Source organism: Octodon degus, unplaced genomic scaffold, assembly GCF_000260255.1.
Source record: "Octodon degus isolate 3935 unplaced genomic scaffold, OctDeg1.0 scaffold00115, whole genome shotgun sequence".
Taxonomy (NCBI): Eukaryota; Metazoa; Chordata; class Mammalia; order Rodentia; family Octodontidae; genus Octodon; species Octodon degus.
The window spans coordinates 5,656,443-5,678,678 of NW_004524691.1; the positions used below are offsets into that span (position 1 = coordinate 5,656,443).

At 38.9% G+C, this 22,236-nt stretch overlaps 1 protein-coding gene across 1 annotated transcript in view; it reads left to right on the top strand.

The window, feature by feature from the left end:
• Window positions 1-1,837: 1,837 nt before the first annotated feature.
• Window positions 1,838-22,236, top strand: part of LOC101575222 (IQCJ-SCHIP1 readthrough transcript protein) — an 890,224-nt gene continuing 869,825 nt past the window's right edge. Inside the window, exon 1 of the mRNA XM_012516600.1 lies at window positions 1,838-1,923. Coding sequence (XP_012372054.1) covers window positions 1,915-1,923 — 9 coding nt within the window. The 5' untranslated portion in view covers window positions 1,838-1,914. The remainder of the gene's footprint in view (window positions 1,924-22,236) is intronic.

Below are 22,236 nucleotides of genomic sequence, written 5' to 3' on the forward strand. Positions count from 1 at the left end.
TGAGTCTGAAGGTGATGGTGGCTGGGATGTGCTTCTCTGCCAGTGGCTGTAACAATGGTTTTGAACCGCAGTTACTCCTGTAGGGTGGTTTGTATGAGGGGAACTTGATCAGAGTCACTGTAGGGTATTTTTCAAAACGCACATGCAAACTTTGCTGCCTCATACTGCCACTCAGATGGAACCCAAGAAGAATGAAGGGATAGCAGAGAGCATGGTGTGTTTACAAGTAATTCTGAGTCTCTCAGGTTGAACCTGCTCTGGTACTACTCACAGTGGTAAATTGCAAAGAAGTCTCCTAAGTGCCATTGTGTTAGCCATAGCATCTGATGCATAGCTCAGTAGCTATTTTTGAATGAATGGGTGAAACAAGTAGCAATGGTGATGAAATTCTGGTCAAGAAGGAACAAAGAATGTGAGGAGGCTTAGAGTTGCCTCAGTCAATATGTTTTATTGACCATGCTTAAGGGAGAGCCTGGCTTTCTTAAGCCATCTGGCCATGAACTCTCTATCAATAAACATAAATATTGCACTGCCCTTGACCTCAGGAATTAAAATAATAAATAGCTTAATTGGTCATCATTAATTCCACTTTGAATTTATTATAGATAAATGTGGCCTTGGAAAGAATTATTCCCACACTCAGCCCAGGGGTTGTTATCCTCACGCCTCCCAAAGGTATACCTGTAGTAAAACAAATAAGGTATGCCTCCCACCTCCTCCCTCCCATGGATAGCACATTTGCTATTGCAGCCAGGCGAATGGTCATTTGCAAGGTTGGATGAGTAGTTAAGCCACCCAGGCACAATGCAATCCGACAGTATCCTTCACGGCAATATCGCCCTTCTCATTACATTTGAGTCTAGATTACCAGAGTGCAGTGCCTGCTGACCCTACTCGCTTGTGAGGCTTAAGAGTTCTTGAGACAAGGTGAAGTCCACATGTGCGCCCCAGAAATAATTAGCCTATTTGCAAGCCTACACAAAATTACAGCTATTGTCTCTAAGAACTTAATTTGCCAGTGCCTTTTTTCTCTATCCTTAATTATGTATGTATTTATAGGCTTGAGCCACCTGCCTGCTCGATGCTTGTATATAACGGTATCTCTTATATGCCACTTACTGGCTAAAAGCTCTTCTTTTATATTCTCTTTGCTTCAAACTGTACATTTAAATATCAGCACTCAGCTCAGCTTCTGATTATTGAGACATTTTTTTCTCCACTTCCTTGAAAAGCTGAGTACAAGCCTTTTACCATTTTATCTGGGCCAAACAGTAGTGGTTTTCTACAAGATACAGAATTCTGTAAGTAAATCTATGTGTTTATATGTCTAAAGTGCATTATAAAAAGAAGCAATAAATCCAGTTTGCTACATAAAAGGAATTAGATTTTCCAGTTTACCTCTGCACTGGGATTAATAAAATGTTCAACAAATAGCTGATGGAATGATCCATTTGAAGTTTGCAGAGGCATCTGGGGAAGCTGGCTGGAGTAGCCTTTTTGTTTTTTTCAGAAAAAGATTTCTGTTAATTTTTTGATTCATTCCTGCTCCTGAAAGACTGTTTTAAAATGTGCTCAGGACTGCTACCTGCCTGCTTCTGCTTGGCTGAGCCAATGCATCTGTGAATCCAACTTTCTCTTCATTTCCATCACTATGCGTCTCCAAATTACAGAGAATTCATCCCTGAGCTGGAGAGGCGCCAGAAGTTTTCATCTAGCTGTCTGCGGGCTGCCTCTTTCTTTCCCCTCTTTGAGGCTCTCTGATGCCTAGAGTGAGCTCAACTCAAAGGTTTCCAGCCTCACACGCGCTTGCATTCCCCCACAGCCACAGCCAGCTCTGTGATTCTGAGGAATACTGTGTGCCAGCTTCTCATTCGCAGTCCTCTTTTACCTGCAGGTGCTCCAGAAACTTCAAAAATGCGTCTGGTAATGTATTTGCTTCTCTAAACACTCCACTTTGGCGTTCATTATGTGCAGCTGCTTATTATTTTTTAAAAATCTGTCTTTTGAATAACGTGCATGCAAAAGGATGTCAAAGGGAGCTGATAGAGCAGTGTGGGCTTAATTACTGGTCTAGGTGAGTGTGTGCCTATGTGCTTGTTAATGTAGGTGTGTGCGTGTAAATGTGCATTATTTCTGTGCACATGTGTCTATGGAGGTAGATTGCACTAAAAGAATCTCATCGAGAGCAATACTTTTTATGTACAACCAGGTTTTCTAATCGGATCTGTAAACATCTTACATAGCAGCTGCAAGTAGAGGAAAAATACATTTTTCAAACCCAGGCTCATGACATGCTTTAGGTGCATATTTAATAATGCTCCTTTCTTAAAAAACAGGTGTGTGTGTGTGTGTGTGTGTGTGTGTATGTGTAGGGGATGTTGGATTTTAAAATTTTGTGGGAAGAGTTACCTTCTGCTGCTGCATGAGAATTTCTACCCCGTGTTACCTGCCTTCCTAAAACTCAGTAATCACTGAGGGGAAGAGATGTGGTTCTGCTTCGAGGGAACCCCAGGGGGATGTTGAGCTGCTGTGTTCAGCAGGCATTTTAAGTATTCTAAATATTAGTGTTCAAATGCTAAGTAGATGAGGTGGATTTGCCACGGCTGAAACCTGCTACGCTTTCTGGATTGTAGGAATCGCATTCACACTGTATATTTAGGATGTGCATGTGTTCATTGAACTCTAGTAAAGCAGCATGAAAGTACGGGCTCATAAATCACATTATTTATTTGCCAGGGTTGGGCACTAGATCCTAAAATTAAGAAATTACTTACAATTAATAATACATTCAGCATCCCTTGTCTTATTGAATGAGATTTACATCCTGGGGACTTGCTCTTCTAGTTATAGAGACGAATGATTTAAGGTTCAGACTTAATTGCTATTTCAAATTCTTAAGCTAGGAAGATGCTTGCACTACTTTATTTAAAAGGCTTAGTTTGAAGAATGTGTGCGTGTGTGCTAGCTCTACTGATGAGCTAATTGTGACGCCTGGTGCTGTGCGGTTAAGAAGAACAAACTGGCTTGAGTATCATTGACTTGTGTAGCAGAAACTTGTTTCTTACCTTCAAATTATAAAACTGTAATTCCTGTGGTATGCTTTGTGCTCTTGCTTCCTGAGACCAATAATTATTGTTATAAAGATGAGAAAATAATGGAGGGAAGCAGAATTCACAAAGAAAGTGGATTGAGCTAGCAGTTTCTTAAGAAATTAAATAGAATAGACTTGATAACTGGGTTTCCTTATGTACAATGGGTTGAAAAATGGAAGCATCTTAAACATTAATCTGTTCAGTGAAGCAGGTTAGGTTAATATTAATGCCATCTTATAGTTCCTTTTATATTTAAACTGAGGAGTTAAGTAGCATAATTATTTTATATTGGTAATTGTTTTTTTCATGATATTGATTATAAACAAATGATTGATTTTATTTTTTGAGTTAGGGACATTTATAAACTTTATTAAAGCAGTATTCTAAATTACAATAATAAAAATAAATATTCTTAAAAGTCATAGTGAAAACTTTTTATCATGTATAGAGAGGCATGTACTTATAGAGAATTATATATGTATTTAAAAATCACATAACTTTTTATGCTGATTTTATCAATTATATGCAGTTCATAATTACTATGAGTAATACAGTAAAAATACATTGATACATATAGACATGGTTTCTTAAAAGAGTATATTATAATAGGAGCCCTTAAAAAGCTGTGTAGATTATTAATACTGTACTCATATATTACTCTGTGCCTGACAATTTTATTTTAGGTATGATTTTTTTCTAATATTATAGATACACTAAGATTTTGTCCTCTTCAAAGCAAAAATCTTGCCTTTGAAAGCAGATATGTTGAAAGTCTCAAATTGAATGCATAGGAAGACTTAAGATTTAGTAATATCTTCTGTCTGTATTGCAATGCACATTAATGCAACATGAAATACTGAGCTACATAAAGAAGTTCCTTGCATGTAACCACATTACAAAACATTTTCACCTTACTTTTGAGTTGGCTGTTTTGCTTAAAAACTGTTTCATAGGTGTAAAAAGAAGTTTTATTTATCTGAACTTGAATGGTATTTTGTGCTCATAGGAAAATGTTCAGTGCTATTTGTAGGGAATATCGTACATACTAAATAGTGAAATGAAAGGATGCCACATTTGCCAGCTGTCCCTGGTTATGATTTCCTACTGGAGTTCTGATATATTACAGATCTGATCTTTATTTGGTAAAACAGATTTATATTATACATACTCCTAAAATGGTTGTAAAGCACTTCTCCCAAACAATAGTTTCCCTATTATATGACTGAGATTGTCTTATCACATATTTCATTTTTTTAGGGCTCATGTATAGAATGAGGGATTAAAAACAATGTGTAGGCTGACCATGCACCCCCCTGGAAAACAGGCACATTTAAATAAGCATCATATTTATTTATTAAATGTCACATTTCCAGGCTGTCTCCTGAGCTTGGAATAAAGCATAGGAAGAGAAGGAGAGGTCTTGTTTAGAAGAAAGGAGGATATATTCCTGCTCTTTTGCCACTAGAAATTGCTTAGGGAGGGACAAACACTTCCAGCCTGGTTTGTATCTTATGTTGTTGTTCTGCTGGTTTTGAAATGTTGCAGTCTGTATGGTTTTCCAGTAGAGAGATGCAGTTATGGATGGGCTGGTTGAGGAAGACTTTCTAGAGGAAGTGAGGCTTCAACCATGTTATGAAGTTTGTGAGAAGAAGTTGGTAGATAGGAAAGGAAAAGCCATTTTGGGTGGCAGAGAAAGATGGGACAAAAAAGTCATGGCAGGAGATGAGGAGGTGATGACTTTGTGTGGGCAATAGGGGCTGGATCCGAAGTGACAGGAAATGAAACAGAAACAATGACAGCGCTGGGTCTTAAACAGTTCACATTTATCTTTGCTAGCCTTGTAGATATAGTGGAAAACTCACTGAGAAAATGAGAGTTTGTTTTATTTTACTGTACCAAATAACTCTGGAAACACAGCATTTTGAAATGTGTACAGTAGTTTTAATTGATGTTCCTGGAACATTTACGGCGGGCTAGCAGTGGGCCAGGCACTGCACTAAATATTTTATGTGCCTTATTTCATATAGTTCTCACTTACTATAAATATTCTCATTCTACAGATAGGGAAATAGATTCTGAGAAGTAATAAAATTTGTCCAGTGTTGCATAATTGAAGGAGACAGGATTACAACCTGGATTCTAGAGCTCAGTTTGCCAACCACTACACAACAAAATCACTTTAACTTATTGCTTTATCTTCGTTAGCCTGGTATGGATAGTTGTTTACAGGGTGCCTCATTTTATTCCCTGGGGGAAAAAATGGCTTCTAAGAGAGTAAATCAAGGTAAAAGGGGGGAGGAAGAGACCATTTTCAGATAGGACATTCTCGTCCAGCCCAGTGGGGACCACCATGGAAAAGGTTGCCTGTTTAAAGATTTCCACCTTGGGTGTAAATGGCTAGGGCTGCAAGTTCTGTCGCTACTGGCTGGGAGCTCCCAGGAGAAGCATAGCTGTGGCTTGAATCTTGAGCATATCCTGAATGCTCTGTAGGTAGGAGTTGTCAATTAACTGTGAAGATTTTCCTTGGAAGGAGATCAGGCTGGGCAGGCTGACAACAGTCCTTACTATGAGTCCGAGCTGTATAGTAAGACCATGTACCAAATACAGAGAGAGAGAGAGAGAGAGAGAGAGAGAGAGAGAGAGAGAGAGAGAGAGAATCAGAGAGGTCTATTTTCTTGGTTGCCAAGGTAGTATCTCTATGATCCAGCTAAGAATTTGGGCCAAGGCAAGCTGCAATTAAGGATACACTTATTCCACTTCATTCTTTACACACTTATTCATACACATGCTGACTGAGCAACTCAGAATGCCAGCCTACTTAAAATTTGCATTCCCCATTCCTTGCCTGTCTCACCCTAGTCCCCAAAACATTTAGAATGTGGCTGCTTATCCTCCGTCCAAAGCATGCTCCCCCTTTAGTCTTTATTCTCTTAGAAACAGTAACTTCTCAATGAGTTTTTCCATCTTTGGTTTCTTTGCTGCCATTCAATTTAGTCTTTTCCTTACTGCAACATCATCTGTACTAGATTAAACTCTGTTTTATCATTTCAATGGTTAATACTCTCTGCTGGTACCCTAGAGCCTAGAGGATGAATTCCAAGCTTTTTTCTATTGTATGTAAAGGTCCTGTAAGATCTGATTGTGTGTACTCTCTGGATTCACGGCTGGAGAAATTTCAGTGATAAACTGGAGATATCAGAAATGTTACTTTTTATTTATATAATAGGTCACTATGAATGCTGAGATTGCAGGACAGACAGAAATTTATAGAGTTAAGGAAAGAGGATTAAGTGATAGGGTGTTGTTAGAGGAAATGGGCTACTTGGATGGAATCTTGTAGAATAAAGGGTTAATGGGAAGTGTTCCTGGAAAAGTGAAATGGAGAACACTGAAGAACAGCTTTTCCCTTGAAAGATTTTGAGCAGACCACACTATCACAGGAGTCTGTGTGAGGTGAATGTGACAGTGGTATAGAGGCTCTGCTTGATGGAGGGCAATTTGGAGGAGGAGGACCTCTTGGAATGCTACTTTGCCATTACAGGTGCAAAGAAATGGAATGTTGAACAGGGGATATAAAGAATGTAAAGGATATGAAAAAATATGCAGTAAAGATGAATAAGATTTTGTGACTGATTAAAAGAAGAGGAGAAGGAGAGACAGTATTCAAAGGGGATTTAAAAGTTTGACTTGGGGGCTGGTGAGATAGCTCAGTAGATTAAGCACTTACTTAGGCAAGTGCAGGGACCAGAGTTCAATCCCTGGTGCCACATGCTGCACCAGCCCATCCCCAGGTGTGCTGAGCCAGCCACTGAGACCAGGCTTGGTGGCACATGCCTATAATCCCAGCAATGGGAAGGCTGAAACAAGAGGTTCACTACGAGTCCTTATGCCAAATACATTAAAAAAGCAGAAAATTTGACTTGAGCAGACCACACAATCACAGGAGTCTGTGTGAGGTAAATGTGACCATGGTGTAGAGGCTCCACTCAATGGAGGGCAGTTCGGAGGAGGAAGACCTTTTGGAAGGCTACTTTGCCATTACAGGTGCAAAGAAACGGAATGTTGAACAGGGGGTGTAAAGAATGTAAAAGTGAGGGGAGGCAGATATTTAGGAATCAGAAATGAACAGAAGAATCCTTTATTGAGATAAGATGACATGTGTCCAACAGATACATGCAGAACCATTCCATTTATTTTCCCAAATGAATGTCATGTAAATCTTTCATTTTTTCAACTCAGATACTGCTTGTTCAACTCATTTTTTTTGTTTTAAATTTATTGTCATCTAAAGAGTTTGACTATAATATTTTAAGTAAAAGATGAAGGCATAGAAAATAAAACTATATTTGCAGGCACCAACCATTCTGATAAAATTTAGTTCCTATTTCCTAAATGTAGCTGTAAAAGGGCCCAATTTTTTTGGATCCATAAAATTTCCAACAGTTTGAATGAATGATTATTATTATTGCTAAATATTATTTTTTAAAAGAAGTTTTCTTCATATAGACTTGATCTCATCTGAAAGAGGACTGGCCTACCTGATAAAAGGTCATGTTCTAGGGGTGGGTAGGAGAATCGACCCCCTTACCATGAGCTGTAGGTAGCTCCTTATGGAGGAAATTTGAGGCTGCTACTTCCTATGGTTTAACTGATGAGTAACTGATTTAACATGAACTGGAACAAAAAGACTTCTTTTCAATTGAGGAGTCATATAATACTGAATTGTGACATATAATTAAAGGGCCAATTTTCAATAAAAGATAAATAATAGCAAAACCTCCATTCTGAGTAAGCTTTAGGTACAGGCATGACTGGTAAATCACATGAAGATTTGTAACAAAATGTGAGGAGCTTAAAGCAAATATTTAATTGACCTTAAAACTGAATAAGCCAGGGTCCAATCTGCATATTTTACGAGGCTGTCTCTTTTGCTTTACAGTTCAGAAAAACACTTATAATAATATTACATTTGTATCATGCTGCACAAGAAGGGTGACTCTTACCACTAGGAGTGTAGGTCAGTGATAGATCTTGCCTACCATGTGTGTGGAGTCTTAGGTTCAATTCCCAGCACCACAAAAAGGAAAGAAAAACTTTAAAAGATGACTCAAACTAATATCTAGAGGCTATTGAGTAATCATGTATTCTGCATTGTGACAATGACAATACAAATTTGATACTTCAATCACAGCAATGACACTGATATCCAGGGCTTAGACACCAGGAATCTCAGAGTGTGGAGCTCTCAGCAGATGTGAGTAGACATTTTTTCTATGAGAAGACATCTTTTTCTCCATTCTAGACTTAGATATAGTATTGAATTTTTTTTTTTTTGCACCAAAAAGGAATAAGATATCCAAACCTGAAGGGAGGAGTCTATGTGGGTTTAGGCAAGTCTCCAGTTTTTTTAATTATTATTTTGCATTTATTTGAATGAAACCTGATAATATTTTAATTTTTTTTCATAATTTTATTGATAAACAGATAGCAATGAGACAGTTTCAAATCAAATCGGTAGGCCAGCTTCAATAACTAACACACTGCATATATTCTTCTTAGTGGTTAATTGCTGTACAAGATGCGGACTTGAGATCCAATTTACAAACGCCATTAGAACAAATTATTCTATTCATTAGGAGAATGTAACTATATATCTATACTAAGCACTTTGAATACACAGATACAAAACGGACATTCATCTGTATACCCCTTTTTTACTAAGTTCTGTTATTTGAATATTATAGGTGTGTAAACTCAGCAAAATATTCTAAAAGAGTCCAGTAGCCCATAATAGCATTGGGTCTTCTGTTTAACTGGCAATGTCAGAAATTATTGACCTGAGTCCCCCACAGCTCAACATAACAGCATGGCTTTACTTCCTATATTTCGTCTTCATACTTTTCTACTGGATGGTTAAGACCAAGGTAAAGCAGGACCTATGCAACAAGAGTTGTAGCTTTTGGGTCTGAGAAGGTCAGTGAAATGCCCTCAGGATTTATCCTGAGATCCTGTACCTCAGATTGTAGAACGTTTGTCAGTGTCAGCCATGTAGATGAGTCATGGCCAATGCTTGGCCAATGTGCTCTCTGTGAAAGCCTGAGAGAGTGTTTTTCTCTCCATGTGACTCTCCTTAGGCACACTCTACATCATCGATCACTTTCCTCTTTGGCCCCATAATCTTCTTGATCAGAAAATTTGGGACGCTACCGAGGCACATGACGTTACAGTACAAGTTCTCATATGTCCTGAGTCTTAATTGACCTTAGAAGGTTAGGGCCAAAATGTTGGCTTTCCTTGTAGCCCTCCTTTTTCTCTAATTTTGGTCTGCAAACTTAGGTTGGTAACCATCCAGAAGACAAGCTTGTTGTTATTATCAAATGACTTAGGCTATTAAGCTTAACCTCACTATCTCTCTGCATTTCAAACATCTTAGGCATAATAAGGAACAGGTATTTTTCATCAAGTATTGATATGTTGAACTTTAAGTCCCTACATAATATAATAAAAACATTTAAAAATTAGATTATATTTTAAAAGTAAATATTTTAAATTTATTGAGAGGAAATTTATTTAGCATAGAACTTATTTTATTTATTTATTTATTTATTTATTTATTTACTTTTGTATTTCTTAGGGAAGGGTCTACAGGGTGTTCAGGGTCTCACTACTAGATTGGACTCCTAGTGATCCACCTGTTTACAGCCTCCCAAGAGCTGGGATTACAGGCATGCGCCACCTCATCCAGTCTCAATTGCCTTCACAGCACACCCTGAGGGCAGGGCCAGCACAGCAGGCCTGGGTATTGAACCCCTGGCCACTGGGCCTGCTTGCAGGTGCTTTAATCCACTGAGCTATTTGGCTGGTGCCATGGTGAGTCTTTACTTCTACCCCAAACTTTAGGGTAAACTCTACAGTTCTGGAAATGTGGCTAGAAAGGCTCAATGACCTTTCCAGGGCCACCCAGAGAGTGAATGCCAGAATGGATTTGAACCTAGACCAGAGATCTTAGCTGCTGAGCAGGGTACAATGGGTGGGAGAGGATGCCACAGTTAGTGGGGCTTTCTTTCCCAGGTGGGCTTTTCTGGATCTCTTCTTCCCCTTGCTATTTTTATCTCTCTTACAGGAAAGAAATACAGAGCAGAAACTGAGTTGTAAATTCAAGACCCAGAGTTAAACCTATTTTTAAATGGACTGATTATGATTTTCTCTCTCAGATTAAAGACATGTTCTTAGTGTATTTAGAAACACATGTCAGTATGAAGTGGGGGTCCAACCTGTTCACTTTCCCCTAGTTATGTTACTGTTTTCAAGTGGACTTGATTCATATCTGAAATTAGGAGACTTTAATTCTGGCTTCAATTTTGTTCTACTTTCAACAATTCAATCTTATACTTTATAAGGCAAAATAAATTGCCATACATGCTACTATATGACCATGCCATATATTCAAGTGTGAGTGAATATCCTGTTTGAAGAGAATTCTGATGAAGGAAGAATATTATTTCTTTTTAAAAACTATTTATTCATTTATTGGATACAGGGTCTCACTACATAGTTCAGCCTCATAGTGATGCTCCTGTCTCAGGCTCCCCAGTGCTGTGATTACAGGCACACACCACCATACCCAGTTTCAGGCTAGCATGACATGCCCTAGGGTCTGGGACTGGCATGGCATGCAGTATCAGGGATTGAATTTGGGTCCTTGTGCTTGCCAGGCAGGTGCTTAGACCACTAAGCTATCTCCCCAACCCAAGAATATTATTTCATAGGGTCTCCTCATAAGCTGTTCTTTTTTTTTTTTTTTTGGTGGTACCAGGGATTTAACTCAGGACCTTGTGCTTGCCAGGTAAGCACTTATTCCACTGAACGATCTCTCTGGCCCTCATAAGCTGTTAATGGATAGGTAAGACCTTGCCATACCTCCTCATACACCTCATTCTGGAGTCTTTGTTTTTGTTTACCATAAAATGGATGTTATACAATTAGTTCCTACAGAGAAGCATTGTGTAGTAGAACAAATATAAGCTTTGGAGTTGAATGTGCCAGATACAAATCCTCTCTCTCGCTTTGGAAAGCAACTTTAATATTTCTGTGATAGGGCTATAGTTTGTATTGCTGTGAGAATAATGTGTTTTACTTGGCAAAGTGTAGGTTTTTGATAAATGTCATTAGCACATGATTAGGAACACAGAAGCAGAATGGGTAACTGGTGAATGTCAATTGGTTGTGGACCCAAACTTTCTAGGTTCAAATCTGAGCTCTATCATTAATTGACTGGGTACCCTTGAGAGGTTTACTTAAATTCCCTGTGATTTGGTTTTCTCATCTATAACATGGTGGTTACAACAGGATCTTCCCTACAGTGTTATTAGAATGAACAGAGGACTCAGTTCATGTAAAGCACTTAGAGAGGTGCTTGACACACAGAAAGCACTCCGTGACTCTTTCTGCCTTCTTTTTTTTGTAAATATTTGGTTGTTGCAGGGTCTCACTATGCAGCTTGGACTCATGGTGATCCTCCTGCTTTCAGCCTCCCCAGCACTGAGATTGTAGGCTTGTGCCACTACGCCTGGACTCTGGCTGGCTCAGCCCACTGTGGTGCTGGGGCTGGCATGGCATGTGGTGCTGGGAACTGAACCTCAGTCTCCGTGCTTGCCTAAATTTGCCTAAGCAGGCACTTTAATCTGCTGAGCTATCTCACTGGCCCTTAGTTCCTTCTTTATGAACTTTCTTTCTCTTCAACACTGTTAGAATGAAGGGCCAGGTGATTGAAAACACACCCAAGGACAGGCATTTGAACTGTCTTGCTATCTAAAGCCTCTTTGTTTTAATCCAGTGTCCCCCAAATCACTGATATTGTGCACTTCAGGCAAGTAATGTTGTGTAGCATCTGTATTCACTGTCGGCGAAGTGAGGCTGTCACATACAAGTGTTGGGGCAAGAGCAAACTGGCACACCTACCTCTTGATGGCATTTGCATCTCCACTAGCATTTTATGTACATGTCTGTCTTGACCAATCAAAGTTATTTCTTAGAATTTTCTATAGGTTTACTCACAAAGTTGAGGAAAGATATGTTATAAAGTTACCAAAAAGTCATCCAGGGAAATATTTTAAAATAATTTATGGCATATTCAAGCAATGGAATATGGCATAGTAGACTTAAAACCTTTAGATCCGTATAATGGATAGGAAAAACTATGCAAACTTACTTTAAGAAGAAAAATGGTGTCTTTCAGAGTCGCATAAGTAGGTATGTATTCATATATGTTTATATAATCACAGAAGATTTGAAATGAATTTGAGAAATTGGAAGTAATTTTTGCCAGTATGAAGTAGAAATGAATGTAGAGTAAGTACTTTTGCTTTTCATTTAATATATACTATTTGAGTTTTTAGACATAGGTCTGCATTGATTTTACAACTTATAAAAAGGGAGTTTTAAAAAATGGTCAAGGAAAATCCTTTTATTCCCTCAACCCCAAGATAATAATTTTTGAAAAACTGGTCCTCATACTCTAATACTTGGTATAATAGTTTTGAATAATTGAGCCAACTATCATCTTAAGTTGAAACAGACTGTGTATCAACTCATTGCCAAAGCCCTAATTTGCTCCCAGGGAGCAGAAACCACAATGACTAAAGGAGATTTTCTAACATTGAGTCACAGGAGAGTCTACAGTTCTATGGCAAAAATTCCTGTTGTTCAAAAGTTCACATACATAGAGAGGAAACATTAAATCAAAAGCATGAGGTAGGACAAGGGAACAGAGAGTGTATGGCTTTTCCTCAGGACTTATTATGCTAACCTCGGGAAACGTTGCACATGGGACTTGTTTCCATTAAGGTTTTGCTGTATTTCTAGAACCCTTCATTTAGTCTCTTCCAAAATGCTATACCAAAGTTACATTGCTTTTGGGTTTTGAAGGCAGAAGTAATTTGCATGCAAGGATACTCAGGTTTCCTTGCCCTTTGTACTGTAAAAGTGTCTACACACAGTGTCTTACTTGACACTCAAAATGAGACACTCAGGACAAGTATTACCGAGCTCCTTTTCTACTCTGGGTGACAGGCAAGTTGGTGTGGAGCTGCGCACACAGGCCCTGGGTTGGTCTTGGCTGTCTCGGTCACCACAGCCAAGGGCATGTCTGTGGAGCACCACCACTGATGCAGTCGGAAGGCGGCTCAGCGGTTTTCACTTTTGCTCTGGTCCAGGAGCATCCAGTAATTGCCAATTGAACTTTCTCCTCAAAGTGAATTATAAACCTTCTGTTCAAATGGGTGAGAGATCTCATGTAATATTCAGGTAAAGCTAGTTTCCCATTTCGACCTCACCCCTTACTATCTATATAATCTTTGGCAAATCGTTCCCTTATCTATAAAATGGCTAATGATAACTTTAATCTTTCAGGGGTGTTCTTGAGAGTTTAAGTGATAGAATGTGTGACAAGTGCTTGACAGAGTGTCCAGTACATAGTACAGGGTCAATCAAAAGTCACAATAATAATTACTAATAATATCATAAATAAATTATATTTATTATTTCTGTGCAATAGACAGGCTTGAGTCTCCACTAAGATGTGGCGGCCAGAGCTTTATCCCATGGTATGTGTTAGCCAACTTCTTTCCTATGGAAGAAAACTTCCCTGGAGCCACAGAGAACAGCTGAGCATGGGCAGAGGAGCTGCCTGAAATTTCTCCGAGCCTCAGGGCAAAGGACTGGGCATCCCTGACTAAAGAGGCCTCTGCAGCCTGAATCAGAACTCACCAGCTTAGCTGCTGATGGTGAATGGTAGGATGAACTAGGTGGAAAGAAGAAAGTGATACAAGGCTTTTAGCCAAGGATCAGTCCCTTTTCCTGAGAGAATAATTAGAAGATTTTTTATACTCAGTTTGTCTTTCTCAAACGTCACCTTCTTAAATCAGATCTGGGGAGAAATCTAAGAATCCACAGCCCAGAGTTCATAAAACAATAAAGGGATCTATCTGCTATTTAGCTTGAAAGTGCTTTGCTCATTCTTTTTTTGTTTTAAACAATGTTTTTTCTTTACTACATAATTATTAATGCTTGCTACAGAAAATACGTAGAATCAAAGAAGAGAAACTCTTAGAACAGTGATCATATTTATTTAGAGATATAGTTATTGAACTTCAAAAAATAAATGTATTTATTTTAATAAAACCATAAATCTATATATATGTATACACTTTATCACCTCTCAAAGCCAAACAATGTATCATATACATATTTTCTTGTCAATAAATAATTTTTTATAATTTCATTTCCAGTGGTTGTGTGGTGTTTCAACTGATAAACATTTCAAAACTTAATTAAATCTTTTACTCTTGAATGCTTAGATTTTTTTTTCCTGCAAATATTTTTTTGGCAAAAATCATGGTACAAATTCTTTTTTCTTTAAATTCCTAGGACAATAGCCTGTGTTGCTAAACCAAGGATAAAAAAAATGCCTCTTGTTATTTCTAGCTCCTGCTTTTGTCTTTACATTGCAAAGATAGTGTAGGCTTAAGACAGTATGTTGTCAATTATATCCAAGAAATTTTAATGATTGTCAGAATATAATTAGCTTTTGGAGGAATGTCACAGAAAATGTGGAAATAATTTGGAGGGAAAGTTACTTGGAGCAAACTTCCTGGAGCCCATTAAGCCTACCCTCACACCCTTCTAATGTGTGAGAATAAAACAATGAAGGGCACATAAACCTTTCCACTGTGATTACTGTCACATCAATTTTCTCCAGGGCTGGAAGGAGCCCTGCTTGAGCCCTTCTGCACCGCACTGGGCTTCACAGGACAAATGTTAAGAGTGGAGTCTTTTAGACTGAAATTACTGTTGATGGTACCAGCCCTTCTGTCAGAGAAATTTCTGCTGGAAAGAGAGCGTCTGAGTTAATGGCCTAATAAACTGAGTTACTGTTTCATCTTGACAAAGGATTAATTAGGGGGAAAGAAACTAACATTTATTCTGTTGCTTATTTGGCAGGACTTTTATTATTACATTCCTGTGTTTGATACTCTCTGTCAACCCACAGGGTAGGTATTACTGTGAGGATTTTACAAGGAAAGAGAGTTCAGACACATAGAGCACCCTTTCCTAGGCCCATGCAGCTGCCAAAGTCAGGATTTGAGCCTAAATTCTCTGTGTTTGGGATTGTGTTCTCAATCTTTTTTGTCTACTGGGTATACAGTAAGCCTGAATGTTTCTCTTTTACAATAGTCATTAGAAATATCAACATACTTGAGCCAACTAACCTGAAAGTTAAAATTCCCTTTAAATTTCAATCTGTCAGACCTAGAGATTCTTTCTCAAAGCTGTGTCAGTTAAGGTGCTTATGTCCCCTTGCTAGAGGACTAATATCTAGAATAAAGAACTGAAAAACTGAACATTAGATCCCCCAAACGAAATTCTGATTGAGAAATAAGCAAGTGAAATGAATAGACACTTCAGAAGAAGTACATACAACCAATAAACACATGAAAAAATGCTCAACATCACTTACCATTGGAGAAATGCAAATTAAAACTACACTGAGATACCATCTTACTCCAGAAAGAATGACCATGATTAAAAAAAAATCAAATAATGGCATGCTGCTGAGGATGTGAGGATAAAGAACTTTTGTACATTGTTGGTGCATATAAGGGCTTGAGAAGATTTCAACATTATTAGCCACTGGGAAAATGCAACATAAAAGAACAATGAGATGTCATGTACCAGTCAGAATGTCTAAAATAAAAATTAGCAATAAAACCAAGTGCAGATGCGGATGAGAGAAAGAAACTGCACCACTGATACGTAAATAATGTATGGCCCCTCTGGAGGAAAATACGATAACTTAAAGCAAAGAGATGTGTGCTTATTACTCAACCTAGGAATTGCTCTCTTGGATATTTATCCCATAAACATGAAAGCACTGGGGTCTGGAGATGTGGCTCAGTGGTAGAACTCTTATCTTACATGCAGGAAACCCTGGGTTCAATTCCCAGTACCACAACAAACAAACAAACAAACAAACACTAAAAAAGAGAGAAAGAAAACTGTTCACATAAACTACTGCATATAATCATTTAGAGCAGCTTCTCCATAGTAGACAAGCATTGGAAACAATCCAAATATATTGCAGCATGTGACTTGCTAGCCAAACTGTGGTACACTGTATCATGGAATAATACTCCAAAGGGAAACATAATGGACTATTGATAAATACAGCTTTGGTGATGGCTAGGAGAAATGCAGAGTGGGGAAAAGCCAGTATCAAAAGGTTACATGTTGCATGACTCCATCCATGAAACGTTGTGGAATGACAAACAGAGAGACAGAGAAGAGATGAGTGAAGTTTTGGAGTTAGGGAGAGAGAAGAGGGGTGGTGATAACAGAATGTGTGAGTCTTGTGGCACGGTTGTTCTTTCTTTCTTTCTCCCTTCCTTCCTTCTCTTTCTTCCTTCTCTCTCTTTCTCCTTCTCCCCATGTCTGTTCTCTCTCTCTCTCTCTCTCTCTCTCTCTCTCTCTCTCTCTCTCCTCTCTTGAACAGGGTCTCAAGTCACTATGATCACATGTAGCGATCCTCCTGTTTATCTCCCCAGTGCTGAGATTACAGGCATGTGTCACCATGACCAGACTCAGTTACTGACTCATGTGGGACCAGGGATCAAGCCCTGGTCTCTGCACTTGCCAAAGTGGGTGATTAATCTGCTGAGCTATCTCACCAGCCTGGTCTTGTATTTTTGACTGTGACAGTGATTACATGAACCTGTGCAAATGTTAAAACTACATGAAACTAAATACACACAAAGTATGTGTAAGACTAGTTAAATTTGATTGTAGTCAGTACATTGCATCACTGTCAGTTTCCTCACTCTGAGATTGTCTTATTAGTCATATGACAAATCATTAGTGAAAATTAGGTGAAACATACGCAAAATCCTTCTGTATTATTTCTTGCTACTGTACATGAATCTACAATTACCTAAAAGTAAAAGAATGTGTAAGAGAGAAATGGGTATTCTAGAGAAGATGAATTCAGTTTGTAAATGTTGAGTTTGAGGAGCTGGGGATAGCTAGTAGGACAGTTCTAGAATGTGAGAATAAACATTGAGTAGAGAAATGCTGGTAAATCTGAGGATCAGGGACGTTTTTGGTGAGATTGCTTAGAGGGTGATACTAAAGCCTTATTAGCAATAAAAGTCCAAATAGTTACTTCACCCTTAGGTGCCAGACATCATGTGATCTCTGGGATGCATTCAGCCATCACCACAATCACACGATGCAGCCATTACTTATTACACCCATTTTACAGATGAGAAATGAAGGTCTAGGAGAGTGAAGTAACTTGTACAGAGTAATCATAGGACTAGACTCCAAAGACTTCCTTGCCTCTGGAATGAGAGGAGAGCCTGGGGAAACAGCAAATTTCATGTCTTAGCAGAAAAAAGGAAGCTCTTGAAAATGATGGAGGAGCCTCAGTTTACCTTACTGTTGCATTTGTAAGCTATCCCAAGTCATAAAGTCTTAAAAGGAAAAAAAAAAAAAAGAAAGAAAAGAAAGAAAGAAAATGATGGAGGAGATACCCCCATGCACAAACCATTTCTGTATTTTAAACATACATGTATTTGATCTAGTCCTGTTCCTCTGGTTTCAGATGCCATGTACTAACTTGCTAGAAGAGAAATGCATAGATTCTGTATGCACAAGGTTGTTGAATGGGCGAGTGACTTTTTTTTTTTTAAAGAGGACTCATTTATTGTCACTATTCCAAAGGTTAAAAAAAAAAGAAAAGAAAAAGAAATTAACCCCCAACTCAATTCTCCTCACCCCCACAACACAAATATTTTCCCCCAAACGCCAAACATAAACTGGTCCTCATAATCGTGCAGCTGAGAAACAGTTTTGAGAAGATTGGACAGAATTCAGGTTATCCCTTTTCTGTCCTCTTGGCTGAGAGGTAATGGTCCTGCCTGGGGCCCGGGCTGCCCAGGGTTTTCCATCTCTGGTAGAAGAGTCCTTTTACAAAGTGATATGTTTGCTGCTGCTTCTTACAAGCATACAGTTCAGAGAGCTGGGGGGTCGGGCTGGCCCCGGTCTCCATTGTATTGTCAGTGGACAAGAGAGGGAAGTGAAGCTTATTTGGGCCTTAAAAGTGGGATGAATGAAGTTGGTGTGTCACGTTGAAGGAGGGGAATGGGTAAAGTGAAACCTGGAAGCGAGGAAGCCCTGGACAAGGACGCAAAATGAGATGATTCTGGAGCCTTCCCATTCCCAAGACTCCCCCAAGGGGAGAGCTGGGGCTCAGAGACCATCTGCCCCTCAGTCTTGGAATTTCAGCTGTCCTTTGCACTACATTGGTCAAATGGAAGAATTGATCTAATTGATTGGTGTCGGGGTTTATGTGGACATAAACATCATTTTCAGGAGCAAGAAATAAAATGTGTTTTTTTCTTAAGTGCTCTGATTTCCCCTGCTAATTTGTATCATAATTCCTGCAAAAGTAGCTAAAAGCTAACCTCTTATGTATTATAGAAAGTATCAATTGAGGAACTCTCAAAATTGTATTAATATTTAATGTTGATGTACAGAAGTCCTAGGTATTTCTAAGTACTTCAAACACTGTCATCTTTGTAATTTGTTAGTCAATTTTTTGCTAAATAATATTGATCAGTAAGAAAGCCCTTGGAAGAGATGGGTGATTACAGGTATAAGGCAGAGAAAGCATCAGGATGAATGTCTTGGTCTATCTGGGTTCTTGTAACAAAATATCACAAATTGGTTGAGTTATACACCAAAAGCTTTTTTCTTTTCTTTCTTTTTTTTTTTTTTTAGACAGTATCTTGTTAGATAGTTCAAGCTGTCCTCAAACTCACTATGCAGTGCAGGCCTTGAACCTGCAGCCATCTTCCTGCCTCAGTTTCCTGAGTACTAGGGTTACAGGCATGTGCCACCATGACTGGATCAGGGTGTGCTTCCCTTAGCTCTGAGGGCTGGCCACTTGGAGAGCGGGTGCCAGCATGGCTGGGCCTGGGGAGGGCTGCGTTCAAGGCTCTGATGACAGACTTCTTCCTGTAGTCTCACATGGCAGAAACGTTCGGGTCTCCTTTGGAAAATCACTCATCTCAGGAGGAGGACTCCACCCTCGAAACCTAATCATCTCCAAAACTCCTTTCCTCTTAGTACTAGAATATTAGGGGTTAGGATTTCAACATGTGAATTTAGGATGAAAAGGGATAGATGCATTCATACAGTGTCACCATGTCTGTAGTGCCACAAATAAGTCCGTTCTCAAAACTTGGAAAGGTCATTTAAAACACACACACACACACACACACACACACACACACACACACACCCCTTGAATTTGGGATCCTCTGAAAACCAAAAATGACACTAATTAAATTAATTATTAAATAAAGATATTAAAAGTCTGTGAATTAATAGTGATACTGAAGAGAAAAAGAAAGGGGGAAAGAGGAATTACAAAATTTCAGTTAGTAAATATAGAAAGAATAACTGAACTAGTCACTTGAAATTGCTAACAAAGGAGCAAAGATTATCCAGAGGTGCTAAAACCTATCAGCAATTCAGAACGTACTAATAACCTCACCCCTTTGGTGACTTAAGTTTTTACAAAATTAAAACATTCCTTCACATGGAGAATACCTTGTCCATTTAGCGTCACCAACAATGGTATAACCTGACATTACCTGCTTCCTGGTGTGTTCTAGTAAGAAGGGTACAGCATTGTCTACATAATGCTCTTCACAGAAATGTCAAGTCAGGGTATAATCAACCACTAGACAAATCCAGAATGCCGGGAATTTTATAAGCCCCAGTGGCTGGCATCTTCAAGAAAGTCGATGGCATGAAAGGAATCAAACAAAAGACAGTAGCCCTGTCCTAGCTGTGGAAGAACAGAGATGATGTCCTGATGGACTCTGGGTACACCTCCACTGGATCCTGGGGTCTCCTCCTTACACTCCTAACCCCCAAGGCAAAGGCCGTAAGAGATGTTTGGTGAATGTGAAATTTAAGTGTAGACTGTGTGTAAGATAACATTTTTGAATTAATTGGTTTTTCTTAGCTAGGCTAATTGCAACTGCATGAAAGAATGCCCTAGTCTTAGGAGGAACATGCTGTAATATTTAAGGGTGAAGTGTTACAACCTCTACAATACGCTTTCAAATAATCAAATTTTCAGTGGGCTTTTGATTTGATAAAATTAATTCAAATCTTTATAGATTACTTATTTGCACTTTTTTATTTTTCAAAGACAGGTAGTTTAAAATCCCTTTGTCTCCCATTTTTACTTGTTTTTTTCTGGTTTCTTTTCATCTTTGTACCTTCTTAGCAATGATAAAGAAAACACCTGGGTTTGTATTAATCTCCTGTGTCCTTCAAAGTCCTTGATTCATATAAGCCTGTATGATCCTCACCATTTTATTAGATCTTATAACAATTTTGCGAGAAATATTCATGTCTTTTTCTTGTTCCTCGCTGGGCTTTGTTTGAAAATGAATCTAGCTCTTTAGTTTCCTAGTGATTAATCATTTAGAAAAATAATCAGGGAGTTTCATAGTACCACCTTCAGTTCCTTTTGCTAATTCTTTGATAATAGATAATATAGGTAAGGATTCCCCAGCCATTTGATCCCTATCTGCCACCCTCATGTGGAGTGGCAGGCAGTGTCAGCTGTGCTGTGTCCTCCCCTCCAAACTGAGCCTGACCGTCATGCAGGGAACTGGCAGGACAGAGGCAGTTCTTCTTTTCTTCAGGGTGATGCAGATGGGAGCAGGACCTGGGTTACAGCCCCTAGTGGGTACGTGATGGGAACAGAGCCTCAGCCTCCTGGCTCTGTTTGGAGCTTTACTCTCCTTTCCGTTTTTCCCCTTGGCAATGTCCAAGAGCTATGTGCTTAGCCATTCTAGTAGAGGCATCCCATTATTCACAGAATGATTGAGAAAGTGCTCTATGTTCAGCCTAGGACAAGCACCAAAGAATAGTTTCAAAGTGTATGTCATATGGTAAAAGAATGAGACATTAGATATTTGAGAAATGAGACATTATTTTATTTTTTATGTATTTAGTACAGTGTCTACACGGTCTTACTACACGGATGGGACTCATAGTGATTCTTCTATCTTCAGCCTCCCAAGTGCTGGGACTGCATGTATGCGCCACCACACCCAGTCTCAATTGCTATCTCAGGCCCCCCGGGGGTGCCTGGATGCTGTACTTGCCAAAGTAGGCACTTTAGTCTGCTGAGCTATCTGGCTGGCCCTTAGACATTATTTTAGATACTATATGGTATATAAAAGGAGGATGAATAAGTTGCACCATGGTGGTCTGCAGTAGCTTAGTTGTTATTTCTTTAGAATTTCCTAGAAAGAGTCTGATTTTCCTGTTTGCCTTGGAAATTTTAGTAAGCACTGATTCCTGTGGATTCCTTGGATTTTGGAAGCAGGCCTAGGCCTGGAGAAGTGATGCAAGGACAGGCATAAGACATCACCTTGTACTAGCTCTCCTCAGTTGTCTTGCTTTGCACATCTGCAAAATGAACAGGATCTAATGTGTCATTCCTGGATGCATTCGTTGAGCAGCACAGAGTGACAGGGAACCCTGGTGAATCACCTAGACTGAGTGGAAGAGAAAGATGAGATTAAAGCTGCTAAAGACATTTGATTTCAGTGAAAGCTTCCTCTAGATTGATGGCCTGTACATTCCCTAAGAGTTATCTTACATTAACTTCATGTCATTGTATTTTGGGAAATAGAACTTTTTATTTTAGCTAGGTCAAATTACAAATGATATTTTAAAAACATCTTTATTAGCTACTATTGTGAGTGCAATTCAGTTTTTATCACAACCAAGTTAATATTTAACTAGAACCAGTTGTTTCAATATTGAAGTTATTCCACATCACTTGGTAATAGCCATCACTCTCTGATAACGCTCGCATTTACTCTACCAGAACTTCCTTTAGGAATGGCTTTCCCTCCTCACTCCCCATATCCAGCAACCAAGGATTAATGCTGAACACAGCAAAGAAACTGGTTGTTACATATTTTTATGTAGCTCCCTTTCCCTAGTCCTTTCATGTCTTGATCTCTTGCTATTCAGTTACACAATTTTCCCCCCA